The sequence below is a fragment of the Diorhabda carinulata genome, chromosome 12, assembly GCF_026250575.1.
Source record: "Diorhabda carinulata isolate Delta chromosome 12, icDioCari1.1, whole genome shotgun sequence".
NCBI classification, from domain to species: Eukaryota; Metazoa; Arthropoda; class Insecta; order Coleoptera; family Chrysomelidae; genus Diorhabda; species Diorhabda carinulata.
This window is the reverse complement of record NC_079471.1, coordinates 3,016,923-3,039,876: the sequence shown is the minus strand read 5'-3', so window position 1 is coordinate 3,039,876 and position 22,954 is coordinate 3,016,923. Positions and strand designations below refer to the sequence as shown.

Below are 22,954 nucleotides of genomic sequence, written 5' to 3'. Positions count from 1 at the left end.
TCATACTTTTTCATTAGACATAGTACATTCATAGTACAAACAAGGAAAATTATATTCCATAGAAAAATATTTAATCTCGCAGCAAGCAACGCAAAGAATATTCTACATAATTTATGAGTGTGCACCAAAATGGATTCTACTTCTTTGTAGGCTTTATCATAATCTCGTTCCTTCTGCACGCTATCTAAGTGGCATCTGCTTTATATATTTTTCTTACAAAATGCTTCCCGAAATTTTTCCGTATACATTGATTGAACGTTTTATTTTTGAATGATAGAAATTACATTTGAAAATAGAAATCAGAGAAAATTAGGATGTTAAAACTTATTTCCAAATTTGAATGATGGTTTTCGAAGTATTTACGTATTTTTTTTGTATAATTTCTTTCATTTTAAGTCTGTTTTGATACATACTACGTAATTTACGTTTAATGATGAGAAAATTTCAGTAAGCCATAGTCGTTGCTTTTCTTTTTATTTCAATCTAAGCTCATGAAGATTTTTGTTGCAAATATTCGAAAAAAACCAAGCAAAGAGGGAATTTAAAAGGAAAATTGGAGATTTGTTAAATGATGGGAGGAAGAGGAAAGTAAAGAGGAAAATCTGGCCATGACGATAACACAAAAAAGGTAGCGACAGAATGCTTAAGATATAGAGTGCAGGAGAGAACAATATTCGAATAGAAATTGTAAAATATGGAGAAGAACAATTAATTTGAAGAATATGGCACTTATCGGCATTAGTATGGGGAAGAGAAAATATCAAAGATGATTGGAACAAGGTATTTAACATACCAATCTATGAAGAAGGTCCCAAAAAAGAATGCAATATCTTATGGTAAATAGATGTAACAAAATTTTGGTAAAAATACTTGAAAATAGATTAGAGAAATGTCACAAAGAAAATTTACCACGGTTTAGAGCAGTAAAATCGAGAATAGACCAAATTCTTATCATAAAACAACTTCAAGAGAATGCTTACGAGCAAAATCTAAGTCTGCATATGCTATTCATCGATTATAGATACCATAAATAATAATACGAGTCGAAAAAGTGTAATATACCAGTTAAATTTAGTAGATTACTGCAAATCTGGAGAAAAGTAGGTTTAAAGTGCAGTAGTTTTAACAAATTCAAAGCAGGGAAAGGTCTGAAACAAGGAGACTCGTTATCTACAATCCTTTTCTACTTAGTTCTATCAATCTAGCATTTGTACTTATGGTAAGGTCCAGGTAAGAAAGGGATCATCAAGAAAAGAACAAAATACATGGTAATGAAAGTTAATATATTTATAATAATGTAATAAAAAGATATCATGATAATTATAATGAAAATAATAGCTCCAAAATAGAAGGAAACGTAAATTTCTCCAGAAGATTAATGACGACATTGAGGACAGTACAGTATACAGAAAAATAACAAACAGGGAACTATGATAATTGCCCGTGCACCCAAGTATAACCCATATGATTAAATAACGGATAGCGAGATAATTGGGACAGAAACACAGAAGACAGATAAGTGAAACAAGTACTAAAAGGTAAATAAGCTGAGAAAAAACAAGAGGAAGGCCAAGGAAAATGATCGGAGGAGGCTAGAAGAAATTTGAGAACAGTTGGAATTAACTGATAAAATAAGGTTAAAGACAGAAAAAAAAATGGAAAGAAAGAGTGAAATATCTCGTAATTCTAGAACATAGGATAATTTATATATATGAAAAAAGTAATAGGGGAGTGGTAGGAAGAGGCATCGCACATGATAGATATTTGTATCGTACCAAAAACGTAATGTTTCAGCATTTCATAAAAATCCAAATATTGCCTCTCATTATGAACGTTTTTCTAGAGTCCACTTTGTGTATATACTGTCTTTTAATATGAATTCAATGTATGATGGAATTATCCTAAATGACCGTCTAAATTTCTAGCAATTTCGATTTTGTAGACCAAAGGTAATTATGTTGAAACCGATATATCAAAATTACATTTGTCACTGGCAGTCCAACGTTCACAATCGGTTAGTGTTTATAGTGGACGTGAGACAACGAATACGGCTTTCCATGACACATATTCTCTCTTCCTCTTCAACTATATCCTCATCGATCGAGATAGCGATCCCATCATTTACTGTATACCTAGTTTAATTGAATTCCTTCACGTTTCTCATCATTAGAGGATCTATTAGAAGGTCGATTCCGATACCGAGGCTACTACGTAATAATTTCAATGGTATAAACAACTTAATACATTAAGAGGTTTAATATACAGTATTTGTGAAAATACCTCTGATATTATTGATGATGATTCAATGAAAACATTGGTAAAATATTTTATTACAACGCGCAAAAAACTAGTCTTAGATGGTAGTTGTTCAAATTCAAATCCGTTTTGGCGAAGCAGCAAAAACGGAAACACAGGATTATTCAAGAAACAAAAACAAAAGTCATGGTGAGTATTTGGCCAAAAGGTGACTAACGCCTACAAGGAAAATCAAAAACTGAAAAAAATAATAATAATATGAACAATGGCACTACCACTACACCAACACTCACGCAAAGCGCGCGTCAAACAGTGTAATTGTGAGTGTTGGTGTAGTGGTGGTGTAAATAGTGTATTCAGGATGAATATCGCCAACGGTTCCAGAAATTTCAACTTAGTTACAAACAATGATGACGAAAGACAACAACCACCACCCGAAGTCATCCACTATAAGACATTACCCCGACAAGAAAGTAGAAGAGGCTTAATCTACCTTGTTAAACTACACTTTCGACGGGTGATGAAACTACGTGAACTCTTTCACAGAAAAACAGAATCACGATCTTAATCGGCAGCATGTTTGACAAAATAGCTTCAAAAAGATGGCTTACTAGCGGAAATCTCTTTCCAGAGACCGAAGGCTTCATTATGGACATTCAGGATCGAATTTTTAACACTAATAACTACAAGAAAAATGTAATTGAGGATCCGAACAATCAAGAAACCAGAAACTAGCCAACAAGTTCCGTCTTCCTCAATACTTATACGCCGTATTATAAGTACCAAGTTGCTCGAAAATGAGGATTCTAGACTTTACTACGATAGATTCATTATTATGGATACGCCAGTGATAAATAACTGATCGTGGTGGTTGATAGAAGGATTATTTCACTCCTTCTGGTCGATGTAGCCATACCAAACACCCATAACGTTCTCAACAAACATCAAGAGAAACTGGCCAAATCCGAAAAATGCAGAAAACAAATATCAGATACCATTCAGCAAATAGCATCTGCTTGTAATGTGAAAACTAATCCTGCAGCATCATCCACCAGAAACTAGCCAACAAATTCGGTCTTCTTCAATACTTATACGCCGTATTATAAGTACCAGGTTGCTCTAAAATGAGGATTCTAGACTTTACTACGATAGATTCATTATTATGGATACGCCAGTGATAAATAACTGATCGTGGTGGTTGATAGAAGGATTATTTCACTCCTTCTGGTCGATGTAGCCATACCAAACACCCATAACGTTCTCAACAAACATCAAGAGAAACTGGCCAAATCCGAAAAATGCAGAAAACAAATATCAGATACCATTCAGCAAATAGCATCTGCTTGTAATGTGAAAACTAATCCTGCAGCATCATCCACCAGAAACTAGCCAACAAATTCGGTCTTCTTCAATACTTATACGCCGTATTATAAGTACCAGGTTGCTCGAAAAGGAGGATTCTAGACTTTACTACGATAGATTCATTATTACCGATACACCAGTGATAAATAACTGTTCGTGGTGGTTGATAGAAGGATTATTTCACTCCTTCTGGTCGATGTAGCCATACCAAACACCCATAACGTTCTCAACAAACATCAAGAGAAACTGGCCAAATACGTGAATGCCACAATTGATATTAAACAGATGTGGTAAAAGAGGAATGTGAAAATAGTCCCATCAACACCTTCGCCGACATCAAGAATATTGAATACTTGTCATAATAATCATAATAACTCACTGATAAACTTAAAAAATACAACGACTACTAAACTATAGAGTGTGCTGTTAGGAATAAGCCCTTTGCGATGAAATAATAGTTAAAGACTAAATGTGAAGATTCCCGCGCCAAGGAGGTTTTCCCGTTGTGGGAGAAGGTTGATTGGTGGTAAATTTTAGTATAAAATAGGAACACTTAAACTTGAAACACCCAAAAGAGAGATAGATAGGTTTGAGCTAGTGCAAATCATACTCAGCATTCAAAACAAAACTTCCTAAATTGTATTATTATCAATCAAACCAAATCGTTATTTTTTATTATCTAACTAAAAAATGTGTCTGTTATTCCTTTTAGATGTTTTTCCACAACATTTTTTGTCTTTCAGCATTTTTAATGATAATTTGAAGTTGCATATTGGATAGTCATAATCTGCTTCAAATTTCTAAGTTCATATTTATCTCTTCCAGTTATGCATGGTTCTAATAAAAGTATCAGACATATCCAACGAAGCGAGGCCTATGGACGTAGCTGAACCATGGCTTGATAAACTCCTCCAGGAATTCTTCAAGCAAAGCGACGCTGAAAAACTGGAAGGATTGCCAGTTACACCGTTTATGGATCGTGAAAAAATTACTAAACCATCTTCACAGTGCTCTTTTATCGGATTTGTACTACTGCCTTTATTTGAGGCACTAGGAGAACTTTTCATTGAATTACAGGTAATATGTGAATCAAAATTTGCAGTTTTTTTTTAATTCCACGAAATCCTTCAATAATTTGATCCTGTATTGCTATAAATTATCCGATTTAATAAAATTGTTGCGCTCGATTACCAAATCAATGCATTTTATCCAATAGTGCCTCTAGTTTAAACTATTGAAGAAAATCATTGATTTTTTTAATAAATAACTAATTTCCACGTTTCTCAATTTTTATAATGATGTTCAGGAACATTTTTATATCATTTTATAATAGCAAAATAAAAATCCCATCCCTCTACTCACCAGAGCGAATGTGATATTAAATCTGAAATACGTGATGCATTTTGATAATTTTTGCCACATCGTCTTGACTGGAAAACACTTTATGTCAACATATTAAAACGACAGTTGGATTTTTCCGCTTTCAAGAATGTTTTTCTTGCCTTATATCGTTTTCTGCTAACAATTTACGAACTATAATTCAGTGTTTTCTTTATTAAATTATATTCATTCATTAAAATACTGAGATGCTACGTTTTCTCTGTCCTGTTGAGTCCTGGAACGAAAATAGGCCATCCAAGCCAAAAATTTGGAAAAAGAGGTTCAAGAAGAAGACGAATACCTTGGAATAAGAACCGGGTTCAATAAAATCTCCCCACAGTCTTTCGCATTGCTGCTGACAAAATAAAATTGCAATGAAAATCACCAGCTTTGGTCACAGATAGACACCAAATAAAAACTTGGTTTATTTTTTTTTATCTCTTTTTCTCTCATCCGTTCATTCATAAAAACTGCTTTTTATCTATGGTAGCACATCAAGTGATTTCGAATCTTTAAACCAGTAATGAAGGTTCCTTGTCGTTCAACTGTAGCTAAGGCAGTTTCACAAAAACTTGGAGCTTTAATACCACAAAGCAATATATTCCGTAGCAGCTTCTGACGCTCTACAAGACCTAGATTCCTCCATCTTTGAAGTATTGCTTGCACATTGGGATTTCTGTATGCGCGATTAATAATGTGATCCATTTGGAACATGTTTTGTAATCGCTGGACGAGAAAATACCTTGAAAAGGTTTGTTTTTTGATCAAAAATGTTGTTTACTTTATCAAATTTTAACGAAATATTGAGAAGAATTGCTTCCAGTAAAAATATAATGAGTATTTATTGTCTTATTCAGGATTTAATAATTGTACCTGTTCGAGACGCACTAGACTACTATCGAAGACTTAATGAAGCAACGAGGGAAGAAAGACTGCACCGTAAAAGTATAGTAGAAACCACTCTAGCCGACCATAGCCCGTCATCTCAAAGCTCTGATCCAAATGTGCCAAAATCTAATTCCAATGCGAACATTAAAATGAAGAAGAGCTTCAGCTTTCAACAAACACGTTCCAGGTGAGTACAAACTTCAGATTTCTGTCATTTCATCTATACCAGAATAGGAGCCTTTAAAAATGATAAAAAGATAAAAACTGAAAATGAAATGGAAGGAAAAGGGTTGTGCGTGCCGCTTCACATCATTGAGCGACTTTTATAGCTTCCAGAAAGATTTCATTCTCACCAAATCCGTTCTATTCGCTCAAAAACAAAATGTTTCTAAAAAGAAGGACAAACAACAGTAACAAATATGTTGTCAGTGGTTCTAGGCCTGTAATGATTGTCGGAGACGAAATTTTCACCCAATAATTTTTTAATAAATTCCCATTATTTAACTTTGGATAACTTTGTTTTATGGGATTAAAAGCCATTGTTGTCAATAAATTTCCCATGAGAAGCACGTTCTAAATGGAAAAAACGGATGTTAACCGAAAGAATGCCAATACAAAATATCAATAAAAGCATAGCTTCAGCTTCCATCTGACAATAAAAAGAACTTCTTCGCTTTTAAAAAGTATTTCGTGAAAGCTTGAAAGTTATAGAAACTCAGCCTTTGTAGGAACTCGTACAATAAATTTATTGTCTTTGTAAAAAATACAAGAAATATGAGGACAGGATATAAGTTTTTATATAATTAATACACAAAAAAAATTTGAGACGAAATCTTACACTGATACAAAAAGTTTCTACTTATACAATATGTTATGGAAGTTGTATGTATGTATCATCATCATTAACACGTTCAAATTCTTGGCAAAAGCCTTCGAAAATGCTAAAGAATTAAATAAAACGCAAAGTTGTGAACTGATTCACATTTTTTTCACATAACCTCAAAATTCAAATAACCATCATTATCTTTTAGAAAATAACATTTCTTTTCCTAGATCGCGGTCAACGGACGAAGAAATCACAGACAATGACACCGCTACAGGACCAGGTGACGGACAAAGTCTCGAAGATGTTCAAGAAGATACAGAAAGCGGAGATTCGGAAACGGCTAACGAAGTCGAAGTTTCGGAGAAAGCTTTGAAATTTAAAATATCCACGGAAAGCAGTATTACTACTACTGGTAGAAAAAGTTATCCAGGATCTCGTAAAGGTAGCAGAGAAAGAGTTCAGCATCTCAATCATTCGGAAATAGCAAAGATGGTGGCTAAAGGAAAACTACGGTAAGTCCCTTATTATATTAACCAACTAATATTTACTTTCCTTACGGCAAACAAGATATATAGTTGTTGATGGTAGAGAACGACGAATCCAATGGTACCCTTCGATCAAAATCTAAAGAAACTTGAGTTCAAACTTCGCTTCTTCAGCATGAACTCTTCTAAGAGCCATAATATAGATCTGATTGGTACAAAATTAATATTTCTAATGGTGTCAGACGTTATAGCGGAAATCAGGAAAACGGCCATGTTGTTTCTGTCACTCGAGGAAAGCGCGCGAAATTTAACTACGTTCTTCTACAGTTTCCTTTTGGTTTTGGTTTATTTTTACACTCAATAAATTCCGTTATAAACTGGCCGTTATTCACAAACATAAACAAGAGATTTCTGCATATACTATATCAATAAGGACCTCTTAAATGATCTCGAATTAAAAAAATACTGACTGGGGGCGAAACTAACACTTTTATACCGTAAAAAAAGGGTTAACATACGTCCTCCTACTATTGAAAACGATTATCCATCCGTGTAAGTTTAATGAATTAAGATCTTCCTCCAGTATTTTCCAATTCTTTACAGTTTGAACTTCGTTCATCCTATATTCGAGATTTTCCCAATCAAATATTGCGGTTACGTTTCTTTTCTGTTCCAGATGTGGAGGTTTGAGCTTCGATCAACACTGTTTAGTGGGGAACAAGAAACTGTCCTTCGATCCCCCTGAGTTTTTAGACGAATACGCTTTAACTCTTAAGAAGAAGTTCGAAGAAGGTCTAGCAAGCAACAAATTTGAATCCGATGAAGAAAAAGACGATACAGAAGACGGCGAGTATATTTTATCCAAAGAAACGCTGAATTTGAACAAGCGAAATTCCGAACATTCCGTAAAAGTTCCTTCGGTAAACGAAGAGAAGAAAAGCATTTTAAAGTATAGTGAAAAAACTTATACCACTGAACAAAGACTTAAAACGAACAATGACGAAGATGATGCAACCAAAGAGGACATCGAATGTCCAAACTATACGCGTAAAAATAGTATTAAAAATTGTAGTGACCAACAAGTGGGTGGTAACAGTATTTTTGTGCAAAGGGAGGATGCTAAGACGAGTCGATCGATTTTTTCGCGGTTTAGACAGTTAACGGACAGGCTAGGACTTTCAGATAAAGAACCCAAAGTGAAAATTATAAAAGCAGCGACGAAAAATAATAATTATTCAAAGGGTACACCACAGAAAGGTAATATTGCCAAAAAAAGTCCAATTAAAATCTAAATTTGATTTATAACTTCTCAATTATTACATAACAATCAATCGATTAGTAAATATTTTGATTTTGATAAACGAGTCCTTTCTCAGGGTACTTAACTCAAAGTTTTCAAGAAAATCTACCTAATAACTAAGGTAGATTATAAACTATTATATATTTCTAGTTAACATGTGATAAAATCAATCAATTTCAATCCAAAATACTGAATTTAGTGACAGTGAAAAATTATAAATTAACAAAAAATTGGCGACATCTTGTAATGTAATGAAACAAAATCAAATCTCCATTTGTCGAAGCTTCTTATCCATTTAAACATCAAATTGTTTACTAACTCATCTGCATGTTACAAACAAACAAAAAGGCCTTCTCAGAAGTTGTCTCTTCAAAATCAGACCACAAAAAATATGATATAAATAAGCCACAAGCAAATAAACAAAGTTTTAAGTCATTACCCGATCCTCCACCAAACTTTAGCTTCGACAAAAATTGGAACGGGACTGACTTCACCGTCTATATCAGTGGACGAGCAAGTCGTCCATTTTAAAATTGGAATAATCAATCTTTTTTAGCCGTTTGAAAAATTGAATTCAGTCACTATATTTACGTATGTGTAGATTTATTATACCATATTGAATTTTCAAGGATTTTTGACACCAACAAAATTCCTAGAAAGTTTTAGATTTTACGGGGACTTTTTTGGCAGGCAAGAAAAGGTCAGATAGTGCATATTACAAACTGGATGATGTGAAGAAAGCTAGTACGCTACCAAAAACTAAAGGATGTAATAAGAAAACGTGGAAATTATTTGTAGGAAAGCAGAAGAGCTGGGCTTCCGATGCAGCAGTCGACGAATTGGATTTGGACAATCAATCACTTCCTTCTACTTCCCAGGTACGTGATGTTAAATAATAAACGTTGTCATTTCTCAATTATATGTTTTTTTTGTGAAGGTTCAAAGCAACTGCGCAAGTCCTAAGTTAGGTAACTTCAAGAGCGAATCGTCGATTAGGAAAGAAGATTCAACTACTAACAACGTTGTTGACAAATGTATCGTCAAGCTACAGGAAATTACAAATGACGAAATTTTAGTCATAAACGAAAAAGACCCTACTCTGATATGACAAGAGGTTAACGTCCCTGAAAAAGAAAGTTTTACCAGATATATATTTTGTCGTTGCTGTAAATACAGGCCAAACGCTAGAGAAAATGTTTAGAATTGGATTTCTTATTTATTTTTATTTAGTTCAACTTTTCATTATAATCGCTATTTATTTTTATTTAACCGAAGCAAATATTATTTGTATGGATTCGTCTCTCTGAAGATTATTTCGAAAATATTCAGAAATACGTAATAGTTTTGTCTGTGATTTTTATCTAAAAATATTTCATTTCGACAAGGCCGTACCCAGCGAGGGGCAGGTGTGTATTGGTGGAAGATGAGGGGTCTCTAGCCAGAGAATACAACTGAATACAATTTTTAATGTTATAAGTTACAGGGCTGAAGTTATGGATATGATGCATGCTATATTTCAGCGTCTTGTTTCTGATGATACGTGTTTGTTGATCGATTCGAATTACACGTTTTTGATTTATTAACCTCACTATTTTTTAACAATCTTCTGGTTCAACAACCTTTAGAGGGGTGACCGAAGCAAATATTATTTGTATGGATTCGTCTCTCTGAAGATTATTTCGAAAATATTCAGAAATACGTAATAGTTTTGTCCGTGATTTTTATCTAAAAATATTTCATTTCGACAAGGCCGTACCCAGCGAGGGGCAGGTGTGTATTGGTGGAAGATGAGGGGTCTCTAGCCAGAGAATACAACTGAATACAATTTTTAATGTTATAAGTTACAGGGCTGAAGTTATGGATATGATGCATGCTATATTTCAGCGTCTTGTTTCTGATGATACGTGTTTGTTGATCGATTCGAATTACACGTTTTTGATTTATTAACCTCACTATTTTTTAACAATCTTCTGGTTCAACAACCTTTAGAGGGGTGACCGAAGCAGATATTATTTGTATGGATTCGTCTCTCTGAAGATTATTTCGAAAATATTCAGAAATACGTAATAGTTTTGTCCGTGATTTTTATCTAAAAATATTTCATTTCGACAAGGCCGTACCCAGCGAGGGGCAGGTGTGTATTGGTGGAAGATGAGGGGTCTCTAGCCAGAGAATACAACTGAATACAATTTTTAATGTTATAAGTTACAGGCGTCTTGTTTCTGATGATACGTGTTTGTTGATCGATTGGAATTACACGTTTTTGATTTATTAACCTCACTATTTTTTAACAATCTTCTGGTTCAACAACCTTTAGAGGGGTGACCGAAGCAAATATTATTTGTATGGATTCGTCTCTCTGAAGATTATTTCAAAAATATTCAGAAATACGTAATAGTTTTGACTGTGATTTTTATCTAAAAATATTTCATTTCGGCAAGGACGTACCCAGCGAGGGGCAGGTGTGTATTGGTGGAAGATGAGGGGTCTCTAGCCAGAGAATACAACTGAATACAATTTTTAATGTTATAAGTTACAGGCGTCTTGTTTCTGATGATACGTGTTTGTTGATCGATTGGAATTACACGTTTTTGATTTATTAACCTCACTATTTTTTAACAATCTTCTGGTTCAACAACCTTTAGAGGGGTGACCGAAGCAAATATTATTTGTATGGATTCGTCTCTCTGAAGATTATTTCGAAAATATTCAGAAATACGTAATAGTTTTGTCCGTGATTTTTATCTAAAAATATTTCATTTCGGCAAGGACGTACCCAGCGAGGGGCAGGTGTGTATTGGTGGAAGATGAGGGATCTCTAGCCAGAGAATACAACTGAATACAATTTTTAATGTTATAAGTTACAGGGCTGAAGTTATGGATATGATGCATGCTATATTTCAGCGTCTTGTTTCTGATGATACGTGTTTGTTGATCGATTGGAATTACACGTTTTTGATTTATTAACCTCACTATTTTCTAACAATCTTCTGGTTCAACAACCTTTAGAGGGGTGCAAAAAATGATTGTTACTTAATTTTGTTGCTGGAATGTCGATAGAAATAATTGTACAGTGGTTTCCAATTTTCTGTAGAAAATCTGAAAACATCCGCTTCTTGTGGACCATATTAATTACAATGTTTACTACCATAGCACCAACACACAATTACATAAACTGAGTTTTCGTCTTCGGGGACCTGGGGCGAAAAGTTTGTTCAAAGTTAGTTGAAGAAAATAAAAGAAAAAACAAACAAAAGTTTTTATTGCCGAGCCGATCACTAGAGTGTGCCAAAGTACAAATATTACTAAGGAGTTAATTCACTTGAGGCAAGAATTTATACTATTCGTCATAGATTTTTTAAGGATTTTAAAAAGCGGAAAGCAGTCGGAATAATTCTTAATTTCAATAGGGAAATGAAAGCATATTCCTGGATTTCTAGCTTGTGCTAGGTTAGACATTTCAGTTTCACGATAGTTGAAAATATTCGAAATAATTCATTGGTTTTGTACATGCAAATCCTTATTCTCAAATTCCCACGAGTCGTTGTGTTTTTAATTTTCAGTTGAAACAATTTCTCTACAAAATTGGTTTTATCAAATTCTGTACGCGACATTCAGAAACACACGTGTTGTTCACACATAAACACCATTAAAAATGATTTATGTGCCGTAAATTTGCTTAAACAAGTATTCAAAGCAATTCGATTATAAAAAATGTTTTTGTTCTTTTGGTAATATTGATTGTATTTCAAACAGAGTAGCAGTGTGTTCAGGAAAAGCAATTCGTTGATTTGGACCAATTACTATATCATTTCCAAATTAAACTTCACGCTATAACTTGTCTTATTTCCTACAGAACCAGTTGTTGCTGTAGAACCAAAACTTCAGCATAATTCAGCTCATGGAAACCTATTACGTATTTTATTTGAAATAACAGATAGACGAATCGAAAAAAGGCAACGTAAAAGGTTTTTAATGGAGTGATGGACGAAATCAGATACCAAAAAAAAGTTGGTTCTAAAAATACATATAAATTAATAAAATAATGGGTTTCGTACAGACCAAATATGACATTAGAAACTAAATGTTGATAGAGATCATTTTTGCTAATAAATTATACGAGGTGCATAACGTAAGTTTACCTATTTAAAAGAAGGATCTAATATTTATTGGCAACAAATATGGCAATGTTTTAACTATTTTCAACATTCCCTCCAGTATAATTGTGAAGAATAGAACATTAATTACCCTTGCAAAAAAATTTACTACCTGGATAAGCGTATATAACGGGTAGTATTAGTTTTAAATTATCTGTATCTGAAATTGAAGAAATAAATACTAAATTTGAATACATAAAAGATAATTCACAATTGTGTTTTCTTTTTAGCATTTTTGCCTGCTTCTAACATTCTTTGACTAGATTTTGAATCAATTATAAACCGCTAAATATGACTAAAACAGTTTACTTTTATATCCAATCATAATCATAACAGCATTTAGTTTAAGTACATGAACTCTTTTTGACCTTCAAGTGTGTTGAATTATTATTGATTCATATATTTTTAGAACCACAGCCGTCTCATAATATCTCACAAATAGCTATTAGTCGGGAAGCTGGCTACATAAAACAGCATCGATAAGATACACGACGTTTGAGCTTGGAAACGGGGAGCCCGTAATTAATACATCACCAAACGGCCTTTTTGGCACTCTACACAGGTCGGATATGAAAATGTCAGCCGGTTTTCCCGGGCGAAAAAATGGGCTGGAAAACCTAATATGGTACACGAGAGAAAACTCTGGGATCGTGGGGTTCGAACCTCAAATAAGAACGCCGAAACAACGCCAGAAGTTTTGAAGCTCGGAAAAGCCTCGTCAGAAGAGAGAATTCGTCCGAAAATTCCGAAATGGTACACGAGTGAAGCCTTGTGGAACGTGAGGCCAGACTCTCAACTAGTAGCGGTGTAACAGCGAAGCATCATCTAGCCCCAACGATCTTCAAAATTTCTTGGGGCACCATTAGCCGATAAACATTACTGAAGGACTTTTCGCAAAGATACAACGGTTTCCAGACATTTTAAAAAAAAGTTCATGAAAATAATTTTCATTCGAGCCGAGAGCGAAAAGTTCATTTCACAAGTACGTTGATTTTCCTTATTTTTTCGACCTGTGAAACTTCTGGCGTTATTACACCACTTTTAGTTAAGACCACAGAAGTCAAGCAAAAAAGTTTGACGCGTATACCACGTGAGGTTTTTCTGATGAATTTTCCGGCACTTTTGGTCGCTTATGGCGAGGGTTTCCCGATCTGCAAAACTTCTGGCGCTATTACACCGCTACTAGTTGAGAGTCCGGCCTCACGTTCCACAATTTTTCACTCGTGTACCATATCGGGTTTTTCGGACGAATTTTCTGGCACTTTCGATCACTTCTGGCTAGGCTTTCCGACCTCCAAAACTTCTGGCGTTATTACAGCGTTCTTATTTGAGATACGGACCCCACGATCCAAGATTTTTCACTTTTGTATCATATGAGGTTTTCCAGCCCATTTTTTCGCCCGGGAAATCCGGCTGGCATTTTCATATCCGTCCTGTACAGAGTACCAGAAATGCTCAAACGTCGTGTACATTATCGATGCTGTTTTCTGTAGCCAGCTGTGTGACTATATCTGGAATTTTAGATCGAAATAGTTGTAGCTAACTAAATAAAGATCAAAGTTTTGATCAAAGAATTTAATAATCAAATATAGTTTTCTACAATACTTTAAATAACTACACAAAAACTTCTTTCATAAAAAAACGACACTGTATATTTTTGTAAACTTTGTAGAGTTGTTTTTATGTAATATACTCAGTGATGTAGAAACCCAAACAACTAATAAAAATTCATTTACGATCATATTGGAAATATATATCTCAAAGAACAGTACATATATAAAATTATTAAAATATTTCTCCAACTTTCTGTTATAAATTCTTTCATAATCCATGACCCATAATCACAGAAACATTTTGATAACTTTCACTTATGTCCCATATTCAAATGAGAAACAAATCCGGCAATCGTGGGAACCTAGTTAAGAGTGATACTTTGAGGAAACAAGTCAAAGATAGTTCCAATATTTCCTCAATGCATCTTCTATCTATGTTTCTTTGGCTAAAACATCTGTCTCTAATATTCCAGATGGTCTTCGTGACTTGGTACACACGATCTATGGTATTATATACAAGGGTACCTATTATAGGGTATATATACAACCCCTGTCTAAAATTAACTTTAATCTACTAAGAACTAAATGGTTTTTTGCTTTTAACATTGATTTAAATTGATTTTTAAACTGCTGAAACTTTGAAGGAAACGAGGTAAATATGGTTCCAATGTTTCCTCAATGTATCGATGTGCATTCAAATTGTTTCTGGAGAATATTCGCATCCTATACGTTATGCTACAACACAATTCAGGCCCATATGAAAAAAGTTAACTTATAAATTTTTTCGAGCAACATTTGATGAATTACTTTGCCTACTGTAAACATGGTTTTCGTGTCCACCAAATTCAGGACTTTCTAAACGTACAGTTACATATCAAATATTGTGAAAAAGTAAACTTGGAGTATTAAAAAATATATTTGAAAACTACTAAATTGCTTAAGTAATAATGACACACAGTATGATGCAAATACAGATGTAAACCAATAATTTGTAGTGCTTTTGTCGATGAAATTCAATAATCTTAAGCGACGATCTCCATTTCTTGTCTTCCTAACATCTGACACGTTTCTGTTTATACCAACAGCACTTTCCCATCTTTCCAACGAACCCATTAAGCAGTATGAAGACTTTTGTTATAAACATTTATATATCACTGAGTATATTCTTACTTGCGAATCGTGTTTTTGTGGGAATGATCAAATGTAGCAAACATTATCATAAATTTCCAAAATTGTAGATTGTTTACCAAGTAAACCAGTATCAAAACTGTAAGGTATTTTAACGTAAAATAGAAAAAAATGTATCTCCATTATAAATCTATTCTGTTGAAATTTTTGTTCGCCTTATTTTGTAGTGAAAAATTTACCCTCAAATCTATAGATGTTTATATTTTATTAAAATCTGAACATATCCAAATAATCTTTTATCTAAAAACTGAAACTTTTATATAAAAAAATTTACTTTTCTAAAATTTTTGGAACCAAAACAACAGTCTTTCATTCTTTTAACACGTCGAGCCCCGGTGCGGTCCATAGACCCACAACTGAGTTTTCCCCACAGCCCAGAGCGTATTTTATTTCAAAATTCCTCTACGATCCAAAGCACCGCATTTAAATATGTTTTACAGTGTATTTGGACCGTCCTGGGTCCTTGAAACATTATCCTACTTTTGGTACATTTTATTTTTTTTTCACGATCCATTTGGACATAAATCTTTTCATATTTTTTTATGGTTTTTTGCAAATAATATTCAATTATAATTTTTAATTTGTACTAAGTTTAAATTACCTGTAACTATTTTTGATAAATTTTATGTTTAACGGTATAAAATTCAGATATTTATAAATGATTCGCTTAGTATTGTCTATCACGCATTTTTCTAAATGTTTCAACACATAATAAACGTAGCAGATAAGTAAATATGACCTCAAACAGAATCTATTTTTGATCCCATATAATATTTTTCAAAATACATTACTTTACATAAAACACAAAAAAAATGTTGAGCTCAGGGGAAAGTTTATCAATTTTGGTTAGGGCTCAACGTGTTAAATCATATACAAAAAAAACAATCTATATTCAAAATAGAATTTATCAATTACATATATCTCGTATTTGCTCTCTTATATATACAGGGTGATCGGCTATGAAAATTGATAACATGGCGTGTGCCATAATAACTGTCAATGATCGAAATACTATTTAAAATATTAATTTTATATTCCGACAAAATAAATCACTTGTTTCCCTTTCAGACATGATTCATCACAGATTAAACAGTTACATGGACTGCTACTTCTTCTATTCTTCTCAGCAAAAAGAAAAACGTCAACCAGATGAAAGTTTCAATTCGATTTCTTGAAAATGGGAATTCAATTGTTGAAAATCGATTCCACTGTATACATGCATTAATTGTGTAAGGCTCTCGCAGCTGTGATCATTTGCACTGCTACTAGACGTTTTGTTAACGTGTGATTGACATCTTCAGAGGATGCCTGTTGCTCCAACTGATTCTGACAGTAGCGGTAGTTGTTTTTTAGAAGTTAATAAAATTTGGATTCATCCGAAGCGATTGACAAGTCTGAAATTATTTTAAAAGAAAATTTCGTTTTATTTGGTCATTGAAAACAGCCAACAAAACAGAGAATCATCCAAAGATCCTTTTTACATTAATCCTTTTAGATGTTTTGCCATTCATTTTCTCAGCTAAAGTAGTGTACTATGGTCTAAGTGGTTTATGTAAACTTAAAGACACATTTTCTTTTTAACTTACGAACTTTTAACAAAAATTTAAAACTAGTTGCATGTCTCAGCGTCCTTGGATATTCAAGGATAGGTCTTCATCTTCGTCGTGTATGCCCAAAACTACGTACCACCGTATAGTTTTCAGTTCTGTTTGTCTCAGGAGTTATTTGTTCATTTTTGTGAAAATTTCGCTGCATATACCATCCACTCAATACTTTCCATAAGCTGAAACATGAAGATTGAGTTCGTTTTTAAAACAAAGGTTCTCTTTTTTTGTAGGATTACAGTCAAAAGTCGGAAACAATCCGGTCGAATACATTGTAAAAATGAGGGATTTACCGATTTCTAATTTACTGGTTTATTATCCAATATTTATTACTAAGTTTTGCATCTTCTACATAAAGGACTTTTCAGTAATGATGCATAGCGCTGGTATACGTATTTTTCCAAAAAAGGCTGACTGCAAAAAGTCACCAGACTAAAAGCGGTTTAACAATGTTAATAGTTTTCAGATGTCGGAATATAAAACTCCATTTCTATGTACTGACCAATTTTCATTTAGAAGATGATTAAATTAAAACCGTCCGGTCAATTTAGAGTACATATCGCGTACAGCTAAAAATTAGCGTGGATATTCGAAACGCTGTTATAAATGAAAAGTTACTAGAGACTTTTTCAGTAAAAAATTAATCATACAAAAATTGTAACTCATACTTATTTATAAGAAATGTCTTAGTACTTTTTTTGAAATATAGGGCGTTCTTTTACTTGCTGTTTGCAAGTAATTTGCTTTCATAGCTATGCATCATGAATCCCCATACGACTCAACACCTGGTGCATTCACGAGAATAACTTTTTTGTAGCCACTTCACGGATCACCCATATTAAATAAGTAGATTGTGCCCTATATCCCTTTTTATAGTTACAAATAATTATGTTTGTGGATTAATTTTGTCGATTAACTTCCCACCCCATTCTTTTTACTGTAGCTAAACTTGAACCGAATAATACACTCGAAAAAGACGTTTAGAATAAACTAATTTATAAATAAAAGTGTTTTTTTCGAAATTTATCTACAGTCTGGGTTTTTACCCCGCATTCTACTAAACGTCCACAGCCTGAAATACTCTTTGGGGCGTTCCACTACGATCGTTGGCCTAAACCCACTAGCAACACGTCACGCCACGCCACCTCACGCCACGCGCCGAATATTTGTGCATATGTTTTCCCATTTAATTCAATTGTCTGCGTACATACTCAGCTACCACGCCACGCAACGCCACGCGATCCCACGTGGGACGATTCAAAATTCTCGACGCGCGATGAAACGTGTCTTGTCTTTCTATGTCAATTTACGATTTTTGTTGATTTTATGGGCGCAAAATCTTCTTTTTCTCTTGATGTGTAAAACTACAGCCTAAGCAGCACATTCTGCTGAAGTTACTGTACGGACTAATAATGCTCTTCACGTGGATGGACGTCGCATGGTGTGTTGTGGCGTGGCGTGTCACAAATTTGTACACAACAATGTACCACGCGAACCGAAGTCGCATGGCGTGGCGTGGCGTGTTGCTAATGAGTTTCGATCTTAACGCTTACGATTATCCATACCAAGAGGTGAGTCGATGTAAACGTATCACAACTTTAGTGATATGTATACGTAGCGTATTTATGCATGATTAATATGAAGATTAGAACTTCTAGAACATTTATATCTCAGAAAAGGTATTGAGACTTTATTCATAGATAAATATAACTATCTATAATTTTTATCTGATGTAATTATTTAAACGTTTAGACGTGAAAATCCAAATTTGGGTGTTCCGAACATTCATACCAATTATTTAGGTTTATAGGAGTTTGTGAGGATTCATTACTATTTTTAAGGCTAATTTGACCGGACTACAACTATCGACCAATACTGATTAACATCGATTTTGTTATGATTACACAGATTTGCATTTAAAAAAAGAACGTAAAGGTGTGTACTGGCGCTAGAAATGTATTAGAATATATTATTAAAAAAAACTTTATTTATTTACTTTAGATATTGTTTTCAAAGATATTTATAAATTTTCAATACTTGTGATTCTAGTCCACTATCTTTATCATTATCGCTGATATTTACTAAGGTACCTGAATCGAATATACCCACCTCAAGGTTTGATTCTCATTTTTTCAACATTTAAACAATATAAACATGTCAAATTTATGTCATTCCATAATGTTTTTATCTAGCTTCAATATAACGTATACCTCTTAATTATTCATTTTTTTAACTTTTTTAAAATAGGAGGAAATTGGCCTTGTTTCCGACTGTTTTTGTAAATACTGTTTTATTTAACTTCAGGAACCCCATCAGCCAATCGGAACCTGTCATTATACCCTGGGGATTCCACGTTTTAATTATTTTGTACGCAGAATTTCTTGACGAATATACGTTTTGCTTCAATGGCTATCCTACTTTGTATAATAGGAGATACTAAAGTCCTTTCCTGTTCAACGTTTAGTATATTTTTTCTACCCAATTCAGATTTTTTGACGTGGTATTTTATAACGTTTGGCGGCCTCACGACGTCCATATTTCGTTTTGATTACGATATTCACAAATCACATTGAACTATTGACATTTTTGAAACTAAACATCAAAGTACACCACAAAAATACCATAACAAACTTACCTTCGTGTTTTATAACTTCGACACGGTTTTCGGTGAGTCGCGTCTGCCGTTCGGATACGAACCTCGAACAATTACCGCTGCGTTTAGTTTAAAATGGGCTTTAGCTACAGCTACAGGCAATTGGTCATATTGATCGGCTGGCCATATTCGACCCAGATACCTTATATATTATTTTATATGTGTGAATTATGTAATAGAATATAGAATGTAGAATAATATTTTCCTACCAATTAACTTTTGTATTTATTCAAACTTATATTTCTTTGTTGATACGTTGAGATAACAATTCGAAGTTACAACAAATTGCTCTCAAAAACCCCCAAAACGGTGCATTAGCGAAGAAATGATGAATATCAATTGAATTTGTAAACATAAACGTCTTATCTACTCTGATGTACTTTTCATTCCATAAATCACAAAATATTAGTCCTTCGAAATTCATTTATATACAGGGTGTCCCACGACCAATTAAACTTTAAAATTAAAACTATCTGTATATGGCAAAATAGTAAAATCATGAAAATTTCTACGTTTTCGTTTTCGGATACGATCTTTTTAACTAATATATTTTCAAACATGGCTATAACTTTGTTATTTTAAATGAAACATCCTGTATATCAATACATTTTTGAAATCTACATAAAATTTAAGTTTACTATTGTCTGAAAAGTTTTTTCGAAAAACGCATACTTTTTGAGTTATTAATTTTTTTCTGAAAAATTTAACCCTTATAAATTATTTTTTTACGTGGATACCCTTAAAGATATGAAAATTGTTTCTGTTCGGTTGCTTTTAGCAAGGTCAGACATATTTGAATCTATGTTGTAAAATTTCTCATTTTATACAGGGTGTATATAAAAAGTGCTCAAAGTTTAACTTCACGAATATCAAATTTCTTTATTTTTTTAAATAGAACCACCCGGTTTTTTCTATTTTAATGCATTCAGGGGTAAAAAATGAGGCAAATTTATGTATACTTTCGTATACCGTTATCCAGATATTGAATGTTTTCTATAAATTTTCAGAGATACAGGTGTGGTCTAAATTTTATTTCGACCCGTTGATACAAGCACTAAGAAATAAAAAAATATTCTTATTTATCTTGTCAAGGTCTGTAAACTACTTATTTAACTGTCATTGTTACAAGTTATTACAAGAACATGTACTTTTATGTGCTGCAAGTTATCCAGATAGAGTACGACCAAAATCGCATTCTATTGAAAGAATCCTCAACAATTTGGAAACTATACGGTTCATTTGAAGCAAAAGTTAATCGAATTAAACCAGTTATTGACAATAATAATGCCGAAATTGATGATGTTGCTTATTTTACTGCTTATCCAGAAGCATCAATACGTGCTGTCGTAAGAGATCACAGAGTAAGCACATCGTCGATTCACCGTATTTTACGAAAACATAAAATCCATCCTTATTCTTACAATTTGTGTCAAAATTTAAAACCAACCGATTTTATTAAACGAGTAGAGTTTGCTGACCTTGACAAGATAAAGAAAAATACTTTTTTATTTCTTAGTGCTTGTATCAACGGGTCAAAATAAAACCCCTTAATGCATTAAAATAGAAAAAACAGGGTGGCTCTATTTAAAAAAATAAAGAAATTTGATATTTATGAAGTTAATCTTTGGATACTTCTTATACACACCATGTATGAAATAAAAAATTTTTTATCATAGATTCAAATACTTGAGACCTTGCTAAAAGCAACCGAAGAGAAACCATTTTAATATCTTCAAGGGTATCCTCGTAAAAAAATAATATATAAAAGTCTGCAACGGTCAAATTTTTTACAAAAAAATTAATAACTCAAAAAATATTCATTTTTCGAAAAAAGTTTTTGGGCAAAAGTATACTAAAATTTTACGTAAATTTCGAAAATGTATAAATATATAGGGTGTTCTATTTAAAATAACAAAGTTATAATCGATTTTCGGTAGAACTGGAAATCGGCCATCTTTGAAAATATTTTATTTAAAAAGATCGCCATATACAGATAGTTTTAACTTGTCACCCTGTATAGTGTGGAAACGTATAGTAATAAGAATAGGTTTCACATTAAGCGAGTACACCAGGAAATAATTAAAATTATTCAGTACATTAATCAATCGTGGTGAAAATAAATCACAACTTCTCGGAGCTAGATATAATAATAAATGAGCTAAAAATGGTACTCACTCGAACTTCATGGAGATCTAATGATATTTGTCAACAAAAATTATAATTTCATGCATATTATTTGAAAAATAACATTTAATCGTCCTTGAGATTGTCGAAGCAGCTACTTTTTAGTTAGCTTTCCTCCGACTTGTTTATGTTATGCTCAAATTATTGAAATTGATACATTTCAATACATTTATTGTGATCAAATAATCATTTTTTAACTATTCTATGTCTCCCCTTTACATGAATCTGCTACAATTGCGCTCCCCTGTTACAAGTTACTAACTGACGTCATCTCTATTTCCAAAAGTTGAGTTTTTGAACTAAAATTTCATAAATTACAGTGTCTCATTATCGTTCAAACACATAAAAATATTTATAAATAAGTTTGTAGAATGGTGTGATTTGCACTAAGTTGAAAACGAATGCAGGCGTTCGATTTTCAACTTATATTAGATCGAAAAATCTTTATTTTCCTATGAATATTCGAAGAAAATTTGTTTTCACACGAGGACCACTAAAACCAACTTATATGTACCATATCTTTGTAATCAAGAAACGGAGGATTTTGGATATTATTTTGACCTCTTCTAGTACATCGATTTTATCATTAGTCTGATATAATTCAATTCATTCATGTGTAGTAACCCATATCACTAAATGTACTCAGAAGTCCAGCATCTTCGGTAGGTGCCTTGTTGACTTTCACTTTGTTAATTGTCATTTTCTTACCTGTGCTTTATCTGCTAGCTTTTCGCTATTTTCTGTTCTGATCAAGACTGAGTTTTAGTTGAACGTTTGAACGTGATAATTTATCTATTTATTTGATAATTGAACATATCATTCGACTCAAATTTGTAAAAAGACCGAAAGACAACACAAATAAACTAAAAACCTCCGTTTTTTATAACTAAACTATTTTGAACTTTATATTTTCTCAATCCAATCTATATTCTTCCTATTGTACTAGATTGATAAGTGATAATTACTTAGAAGTTGCATATTTTACAAATAGTATGAATTAAAAAAAAAACATACGACCGTGTAAATCAATTGAAAATATTGAATAAATGTCTATAACTAAAAATTGTTGTTCCATTCAATTTTCCCGCTATTAGTACGATTTTTTTATTAACAAACAT

At 33.0% G+C, this 22,954-nt stretch overlaps 1 protein-coding gene across 2 annotated transcripts in view; it reads left to right on the top strand.

Annotated features, from left to right (window-relative positions):
* LOC130900134 (high affinity cGMP-specific 3',5'-cyclic phosphodiesterase 9A) overlaps positions 1–22,899 on the top strand; it is a 161,667-nt gene extending 138,768 nt beyond the window's left edge. The window contains exons 9-14 of one of the 2 annotated variants that reach the window (XM_057810524.1): positions 4,444–4,695; positions 5,856–6,073; positions 6,940–7,224; positions 7,874–8,454; positions 9,188–9,375; positions 9,435–22,899. In XM_057810524.1, the coding sequence (XP_057666507.1) occupies positions 4,444–4,695; positions 5,856–6,073; positions 6,940–7,224; positions 7,874–8,454; positions 9,188–9,375; positions 9,435–9,605 (1,695 nt within the window). In that variant the 3' untranslated portion in view covers positions 9,606–22,899. The remainder of the gene's footprint in view (positions 1–4,443; positions 4,696–5,855; positions 6,074–6,939; positions 7,225–7,873; positions 8,455–9,187; positions 9,376–9,434) is intronic. The other variant, XM_057810525.1, reaches the window with a different exon arrangement.
* Positions 22,900–22,954: the final 55 nt, after the last annotated feature.